The 9,480-nt window shown below is 42.4% G+C and overlaps 1 protein-coding gene across 2 annotated transcripts in view; it reads left to right on the top strand.

Moving 5' to 3' along the window:
• The window catches only part of tcf7l1b (transcription factor 7 like 1b), a 37,825-nt gene extending 28,859 nt beyond the window's left edge, over positions 1-8,966 (top strand). The window contains exons 5-12 of one of the 2 annotated variants that reach the window (XM_019885301.1): positions 1,840-1,975; positions 2,623-2,725; positions 4,461-4,544; positions 6,851-6,994; positions 7,090-7,252; positions 7,353-7,460; positions 7,544-7,595; positions 8,048-8,966. In XM_019885301.1, coding sequence (XP_019740860.1) covers positions 1,840-1,975; positions 2,623-2,725; positions 4,461-4,544; positions 6,851-6,994; positions 7,090-7,252; positions 7,353-7,460; positions 7,544-7,595; positions 8,048-8,523 — 1,266 coding nt within the window. In that variant the 3' untranslated portion in view covers positions 8,524-8,966. The remainder of the gene's footprint in view (positions 1-1,839; positions 1,976-2,622; positions 2,726-4,460; positions 4,545-6,850; positions 6,995-7,089; positions 7,253-7,352; positions 7,461-7,543; positions 7,596-8,047) is intronic. The other variant, XM_019885302.1, reaches the window with a different exon arrangement.
• The last annotated feature ends 514 nt before the right edge of the window (positions 8,967-9,480 follow it).

Consider the following 9,480-nt stretch of genomic DNA (forward strand, 5'->3'; position numbering starts at 1 on the left):
ATTCAAAGCTTCCTCTCAAAAATGTTTTGAGTAAGTATACCTTGCCCCTAAATGTTGTGGGTCTGGGGAAACTCAAAAATCCTTGAGCAAAGTGATCTTAATATAGCCGTGTTTAACACCAGTAAATATTTTCCTCTCTCCATCTGGCATCACCAGAATCAAAGTATGCTTTAGAAACTGCAGAAACCAGTTTGTATAAGATTAAAAAGGAGGAAACGGCCGGGCCCTCCTTAAAAATGGCAGAAAAAAAATAGCACGGCCGAGATTTGGAACAATTCTAAGCAGCGTGAAGCAAGAGCGTGTACAAACGGTTCAATGCAAACCTTGTTCCATTCCAGACCACGATGGAGAGACGAGAGGTTGGGAAGGGGGTGGGGAAGAATATTGAAGAAAGGTTAGTCTGGATGAACAAGACTCTTTTCTCTCCCCCTCAACCCCCCACCCCCTTCCCACCCCTTGACCCTCCCATGTGACAAGTTGAGCCAACAAGTGCTCTATTCAGCAGACAGCCAGAGGGAAATGACTGCTAGGCTGAGCATTGCTTAATGAAGGTAGACGCTGGTTGTTATGAGCTTCATCATCATTGGAGTGGTAACGCTGGTCAGATCTTGTCAAAAATTCCCATTTTTTTAACGTGATGCAATATTTGTTTTTAAAAAGAACCATGCAAGTGCTCCAGGAAAGGCAGACTTTATCTCGGGACTTACAGTTCTCCACGAGGAACTTGGAGTGCTTTTGTAAGACTGGGGTCATACATAGCACAGTGTGGCAGTGTAATCCACCCATTCGTGTCTATTTCTCACATACTGTGTCCACCAACGTACTGCTGTCAGACTGAGTGGGAGATTATGTTTCCAGTTGTTGACCAGCATTACGTTTACCTTTGCCTGATTGTTTGTGGGTTACTTGTCTGACATTTGGACATGGTGGTACTGTTGTTTTTTTCTGGTTGAACTGCACAAACAGTTCTTTCCTCTGCTAAACGACTGTAATGGTCTTGGCATGTGTCTGCAAGGCTTTTTAAGTGTTCTTTGGTTCGGATCCAGATTGCATCAGAGGAACAGTCGGACACATGCTGAGCATGAAGTCCTTTTACAAATGAAGACCTATTCCTTTGACTAAATGCTGAAACTGTTTTGTGGATATGTATACCATGTTGAAATACAGTGCCGTGAAATAGTATTTGCCCACTTCCTGATTTCTGTGTTCTTTGCATATTTATCCCACACAAAGGTTTCAGTTCATCAAACCAATTTTAATATCCAACCCAAGGAATACAAAATGCAGTTTCAAAATCCCAATTTAATTTATTAAGGCGAATGTGAAAAATCCACCTCTGAATGGCTTCAAAAAAGGTTTTGGAGCAGATAAGACAAAGATTTGAATCCAATTGAGATGCTATGGTGTGACCTTAAACGGGCAGTTCATGCTAGAAAACTCTCCAATATGGCAGAGGTGAAGCAATTCTGAGAAGAAGAGTGGGCCAAAATTCCTCCACAGAGATGTGAAAGACTCACCAATTATCGTAAATGCTTTATTTTAGTTCTTACTCTCATTACGCACAACCCATTATTAGGTTCAGAGGGCAATTACTTTTTCACATAGGGGCAGGTAGGTTTGGATTTTTTATTTTTTTGTGTCTAAATAAATTAAATTAGCATTTAGTATTTTGTATTTCCTTCGGGTGCCTCTGTGTGATATTAAAATTGGTTTGATGAACTGAAATCTTAGAACACAGAAATCAGGAAGGAGGCACATACTTTTTCACGGCACTGTATTACCCAAGCCAATGATCACCTCCTAAATTTGGTCTTTTCTTCTTTGTTCTTGCTTCAACAGTCAAATAAAGTTCCTGTGGTGCAGCACGCCCACCATGTTCACCCGCTGACACCCCTCATCACATACAGCAATGAACACTTCTCCCCTGGCACGCCACCGTCACATCTCTCTCCGGAAATACTTGACCCAAAGACAGGTAATGCACCATGGATGAAAATAATTCCGTTCATAGAACAAAGCATGAGTAAATATTTGAATATACTACAACATAAGTAGCAATAAACTGTAAACAGAATGGTTTGATTTTCAACTTGAATTCGTGTTGGTTACACTAAAACAGGGATGCCCATGAAGTAGATCGTGCTATGGCATTAACACATTCATGGCCAGCCCTCCCAGTTTTAAAGTTTAACGTTTGGCGACCCAGCACGAAAATAAAACTCTAAATTTAAGTCATAATTTTGAAAAAGTAGTCTGAACAATGAAAGAAAACGCAGCAGGTTGTCTAAATCGGCACGGACCTTCCTACTCTCCTTATATCGACCTTATGAACTAGATGTTTTCACACTGCAAAACTGTTGCTTTTAAGAGTGTTCAGGTGACTAGAAAAAGAAGAAAAAAAATCGTTATTGGCCTGGTTTAGTCCCAGACACATTTTCTCCATTTAAAAATGGTTATTGTTGGAATCCGTTGTCAATACCATACCAATGAGAAGTGAATGATAGGTCTTGACATTTTTTTCCCATTGAATGCCGTTTGAGAATAATGTCTCACTTTAAGTACCTGAAGTATTCGCTGCATTTTAAAAGCCTGTTTTTGTTTTGTTTTTTTTGGCATCTGTAGGTATTCCCCGGACCCCTCACCCATCAGAACTTTCTCCATACTACCCCTTGTCTCCTGGTGCAGTTGGTTCTATTGCCCACCCGTTAGGCTGGCTCATGCCACAGTAAGTTTCTTACTACTAAAAAAAACGCAGAATGTTTAGTGCAGTGTTTATCTTGTGTTACAATGGAAAAACAATCACGATTTAGACTCCAAATCAATAGCCTATTTTCACAGCCATACGGCGCACCGTATTAAAAGGCGTAGTGTCAGTTAGTGCTAGTTCTGCATTTAACACATACACAGGATACATTGTATTATTGGATGCAGGCATAGAAAACGTACGCTCGCTTAAACAATACAGTAGCATGCATGCACGTTAGCGTATGTTTTTAAGAAGGCAGCAGGAGCAAAACTGCATCTGGTTGTACTTTATTGACGTATTTAACAATGGACTCACATTATTTTTTGATCAATCCTCATTATGGGATCCATCAAAGTCCGAACCTGCATCCGAAACCAACAGCTGGGCAAGTTCACAATCAAACACGCCAGTTTCCCTTGCATCATTGTCAGAGTCAGTCTCGTGACTGTACGGCTCCTCAGAAATGATGCCGGATTTTGCGTGAGCTCAAACAACACTGCAAGCAGACACGTAAAGCCAAGCATCCACAATCCATTCACAAATTGTGGCGTAACTCGCCCGATGCTGCGTCTTTGTAAGGCTGTGTTCGCCATCGCTCCCATGCTGCTCGGAACTTCGCTTTGGCCGTTTTTATCTATTACCATGGCAACCAAACACACCAGTAAAAGCCAACTTCACGCACCCGCTGTGCATATCGCGACCGTGCTGGTCCCCTTCTTCTCTACAGTGTGGTTCAGTGGGATTGTCAAAAGTGAACGGCATCTCGTCCATGTTGGTGATGTGGTTGGGCAGAATGTGTTTATCGGCAATCTTTTTGTTGTATTTCAAAATGCAAAGTACGCTTGTCCCTCATCACTTGCTGTAGCCCAAGCGGATAAGCTAGGAATGTGGGGATTTGGTTGAGAGAACAGTCGGTAAATGAAGCCAAGTGAGGCAGAATAAAGGAGTAAAAGCGTCTTTATAACGCAGAACATTACACTTTTTATGTCAGTAGGATTGGAAGTTGGCCAGCTCTTCATTGTAACTCGCCGGATGTTGCTGCGCACCCGTCATCCTTGCCCGGATGGATAGATGGTGCTATTTCATAAAACTAAAGCACCAATCCCTATGGATTGGTCGATCTTGAATTCTCTTACGATTCCTCGATTCCCATGGTCCTCCGCGTAATTTCAGTTTAAATTGTGCTTCGTAAGCATGTCTCTTTGTCGGGGCCATTTTCGGGATATTGCTTTGCACAATGCACACACTGGCACCTAATGGGGGGCATGGCCTTAGCATGCTCTATCACGCCCACCCTTCCCACTGTAACGTCCGCCTTTCCTCTATACTGTATAAGCAACTTGTGGGCACAACATCAGTCTGTCAAACGGACTCGTCCTCGAAGGCACACGACAGCATTGACAGATTTTGGGAATCGGTGCATACACAAGGCACCCCGCATCATTAGGCACCCCGTCCATTTTGGAGGAAATTTAAGACTCTTATGTGCGTATTATGGTCTTGAAAATACGGTAATACTAATTGTAAGTTATCAGTTACTCACAGGAAAATAGGAACATTTCTGAATGATTCCAGGAGTCATGGAATCATTTGCCACGATGCTTTTCCACAAGCGGGGGATTTGAGTTGACGAGTAGAGGATTAGTTCTGTTGGGCTTGCTGTCAGCTGTGTGTGATCCACCTCACATTTCCATCACTTTCTTTTATCTCCCAGGCAGGGCCAGCACATGTACTCCATCCCTCCCGGGGGATTCCGTCACCCCTATCCAGCCCTGGCTATGAATGCATCCATGTCCAGGTGAGTGGATCAAATTCAGCAACACTCCCACCTTGCCAAAGAGATCAATTTTATACAGGGGAACCTTGGTTTTAGAATGAGCCAGTTGATGGAAAATCCATGTCTGCACTAGGTTTTTGAAAAACAATTACCATGGGTCACACGCTATTATGCTCAGTGGGTTCTGGGCAGCGAAGTAAGATGCCCTGCAAGAGCACTCCTTCCATGGAAGGAGGAGCCACTAGCTAGCAATCGCGAGCTTGCAGGCTCAAGGTGGGACCCGTTCCCGCCAGCAAATATTCAATAACTCCAAGAGAGATGTAGGCTTGTGGATGTTCTCATTCATCCAGGTCATTTCATTCCCGGGGCATTGAATCAATGGTAACTGGACTACTCGAGTTAGTGATTTTGTTAATGTGACTTTGCGGGCTTAAGCCATTCAACAATTTCTATACCACTTATCCTGTTCAGGGTTGAGGGAAACTGGAGCCTATCTCAGCTAACTTTGGGCGAAAGGCGAAATGGTCACCAGTTCGTTGCAGGGCATATATAAAGACAGAGAAACATTCACACTGTCAATGAGCGGGAACGGAACCCACACTGCCTGCACCAAAGTCAGGCGAATGTACCAGTTCACCAACAAGGACCTTTTGTGGGCTAATGTTTTCCTGTAAGTCGCCTTTCTTTTCTTGCATTTTAACTCGCCATCTTCCACTGTGTGACTTCACAGTCTTGTTATGGTTTTATTTTTGGGGTATTTATATTTACTGTATTTTTAACCACACAGCGACAAAAATAAGGTAAATAAAACTTCCTGGGTCTTGCCAGTATTAATTGCTTTTCCGTTCATTTAAGTAAGAAAGGTTACATTGGTTCACAAATGTTTCAGTTCGGCGTCACAGAATGGATTAAACTCATAAACTGAGGTTCCACTGTATCTGCCACTTCCGTTACATCCATGGCATCTTTGTGTGCGAAGTATTTGCAGAAAGTTTAGAATAAATGGCTGGTGCGCCATTTCAATGCTGACGAGTTGATACATTGGAAACTATTAGATAATAAGACTGTACAAACGATAAAACCGAAGCTATGACAAAACGTCAGATCCCAGACTGCCATTCTTGTTGGGACTGAAAGAGAAGTAAAGCCTTTCAAAGACCGGTTTAGCTTTTTAAATAGATTAAAGAAAGATGCTCAAGTTCTGAGTCATGCCAAGGTTTTCTGGCTCTATTCATCATGCAAATTGGGGGCGGGGGGATCAGGACAAAAATCATAGTTTATCGAAAGCAACATAGAGTAAACAGTGATCCTCACGGAAAATGGAAATGATGGTAGCCTTATGTTGATAGTTGAAATTTTTCAAAATGGTTTCTACACTGCATGTGGCCTCAGTCAAATATGCACTCAGTGAGAAAATCATAACTCGGTTATTAAGTGGGGCGGGGGAGAATACACACACACACACACACACACACACACACACACACACACACACACACACACACACACACACACACACATATATATATATATATATATATATATATATATATATAGAGCTAGATAGATAAGTTCAGTTATTTTCTCTGTGGATCCAGGTCAAATTATTTTAAGTATTATACAGCAGATCTTGGCACTGTTCAGTTAAGACTGCATTAGCGATACAAATCTTATTTCATGAAATAGTGAACTTCACCAGACCTCTTCCAAACCACCGAATCAACCTCCATATACTTAGGCTGAAGCTGACTCAGCCAGTGTGCATTTTAAAGTAAAGCTGCTGACTCTGCATTTAACTACGGAGAGAAACAAGGCTGTATTGTTCAGTTTCTATCATGATGCATGCAACTTCACCAAAAGACTTAAGATTGAGGAATTGTCCAGTCTAAATCGAACAGGACCTCGTGATAGCTGGGTTATGGTGCCTAATTTCTCCCACAGAGCTTCATTGTATAAAGCATTGGGAAAAACTGAAAGATTCTTGAAAAGGTGTTCTGTGTGGAAGGTTGTTAGAACACTCTCCCTGGTCTGGAACATGGCAGGCAAAGTGGTTTCAGGTGTCACGGACATGCTGTCACCATGGTAGCAACACACTTTACTTTCTCGAGCCCTTGCTGAATAAAGGGGTCTTTTGAAAAAGTCTTTATTTGAACAAAAAAAGCGAGCATGTAACTCATTGTGTATGTGTATGAATGTAGTCTAGACAGTCACAGATGCAAGCAACTTTCTCTTTGAGGGGAGAAGGTGCATTCTGGCATGTTTAATGAACTAGTTCATGTGGAGCTCAAGGACTTTTTTTTTAAACTCCACTCCCCTTTTGTCCCTAGCTTGGTGTCCAGTCGTTTCTCCCCTCACATGGTGACTCCTCCACCACACAGCCTCCACCAGACCGGCATTCCCCATCCTGCAATCGTGTCACCAGCCATCAAGCAAGAGCCCAACAGTGACAACACGACCCCATCAATGCATGCGTAAGATTAACTAGTTTTCTGATTTGAAATCCGACCAAGTATTTTTGCTCTAACGATCACTTTATCAACATCATCTCTCCAATGTCTCGGATCAGCAGGAAATCTCCCATTCCTCCCAAGAAAGAAGAGGACAAGAAGCCTCATATCAAAAAGCCTCTGAATGCTTTCATGTTGTATATGAAGGAGATGAGAGCCAAAGTCGTGGCAGAGTGCACTCTGAAGGAAAGTGCTGCTATCAACCAGATCCTTGGAAGACGGGTAAGTGGTCCAGACCGCTGTCGAGTGTGTTTTATCTTTTGTCCATTGGGATATTCACGAAACCTTTGATATATGTGTATGCTTGGTGTTTTTCCCACAGTGGCATTCCCTGTCAAGAGAGGAACAAGCCAAATACTATGAGCTGGCAAGAAAAGAGAGGCAACTCCACTCCCAGCTCTACCCTGGATGGTCAGCACGAGATAACTACGTGAGTAGGACAATTTCATGTGGCTTCACTGTGTGTAATCAAAGTGGATCTGTGCACGTTAGCCCCTTTTTTAATGTGTGCAGGGAAAACGGAAAAAGAGGAAGAGGGACAATAAACCGGATTCAAAACCAGAAGGTAACGAGTGGCTCGTAGTTCCTTTGCAAAAGAAGTAACAAAGCTCACATGCAATGAATACGTAACGAATGTATGTACTTGTGTTTTTTTTCAATGTCCTTCTCTAACACTACCCGCTTGACTCTATTCTTTAACAAGCAACTTATGAGGTACAGTGCCAATAGTGGCAGGTATGTCTGCTGTTGTGCCATAAATTAAAATACATAATAACATAAGTTGGGGCCCTCGACATTTGAGTGTTCAGTGCATCACGCTTTTCATTCATGTGTACCAGTTGAGTCCTTCACATTTTTCACTTTGCAACGTGAACATTTCATTGCTACCATCTCCACCGTTTTAGCAATCACTCGTTGACTTCTATCGCTGGCGGCATTGAGGGACGTGTACTAGTTTTTGAAGGCAGCATCAGATCCATTATTCAAATGCTTCCAACTGTCCTTTGTGTTTGTCAGACTTCTCAATCAGAAGCAAGAAACAGTGCGTTCAGTACCTGCCCTCAGAGAAGATGTGTGACAGCCCGGCGTCTTCCCACGGAAGCATGTTGGATTCACCAGCCACCCCCTCCGCAGCGCTGGCCTCCCCAGCTGCTCCTGCGGCCACTCACTCCGAGCAGGCCCAGCCGCTCTCGCTCACCACCAAACCGGAGGGCCGCATGCACCACCACTTCTCTGTACTTGGAAAAGTTTCGGGAGGCACATCTTCCTCATCCTCCTCATCGTCATCTGCCTCACAGCCAACCATTTCTATCCCAATTGGTACTTCAGGTAGCCAGTCGACTACACCCATCCTGACCAGGCCGATCCCCTTCACATCTCTGCACCCTTCCATGCTCTCACCCCCGTCGCCTTTCCATCAGGCAGCCCTTCACTCCCACCACGCCCTGTTCCAGTCACAGCCCTTGTCCTTGGTCACCAAGCCAACAGAATGAATCTGCAAAAACTATTTTCCCACCATTTATTAAGCTGTATATTGCTTTCTTTCAGATAGGTAGTAAAGCAACCTTTTTTTCTAAATAAAGAAAAGGAAGAAATATTATTGGTCAATATTTGACCGTCTCCTTTTCTAGATCTCTCCATGAAACAAAATGTATTTTTTGTAAAGTTCCCTGCAGAACCATTTTTGTTTTGATGCATTTATCCAACGAACCTCTTGTATAAAAGAACCAGTGTACATACAGTTTCTTTATAAAAACAAAAATCGAACAAAAATACATATCCTTTGTAGCCAAAATCTGATTAATTTTAGTATTGTTTTTTTTTTTTTTTTGTCCTTGAGCTGGCCAATAATTTTTCAGCCCTCTTTTCAATTCACAAGTGTGTGCCCCTTCTTTGACATGTTAAATAAACATTTGAAATGGTTTCTTACAGAAAATGTTTTCCTGTTTTTCATGTTCAGTTGATTTGATAAAATTCATTTTTAGAATTTAATGTAGTTAGGATTAATATTCTCGTGACCACAACAAAGGTTTTATTGAGGAGATTTAGTGTTTGATGAAATTCACACTAACACTGAATAAGGGTCTCGAACATTATTGTCTCTTTGTCTCCCTCTAAACTGGAAATGGCTAAATAAAAATCTTGCTGATGCTGCCACACAGTTTAATGTTTAATAAAGCACAATTAGGCAAACCGCATTGGATAATGAGAACCCGAACCAGGCTGACAAAAAAATTTAAGCCTGAAGTAAACACAAATAAAATAATAATGAACATCTGCTCCTTCTCAACATATAGTGTCCCATATCAATGACAAAAAAGGAGGTCAGCACTGTCCCAGCACAGTGAAACGTGCTCAGGATCCCTGTTCCACTTGCACTTTTACTGCATCTTTACTCACCATTTGGCGAGCAGCTTAGGCTTTAATTAATTCAGAGGTAATGGGCTGTG

This window comes from Hippocampus comes, unplaced genomic scaffold (assembly GCF_001891065.2).
Source record: "Hippocampus comes isolate QL1 unplaced genomic scaffold, H_comes_QL1_v1.1 scaffold45, whole genome shotgun sequence".
Classification (NCBI taxonomy): Eukaryota; Metazoa; Chordata; class Actinopteri; order Syngnathiformes; family Syngnathidae; genus Hippocampus; species Hippocampus comes.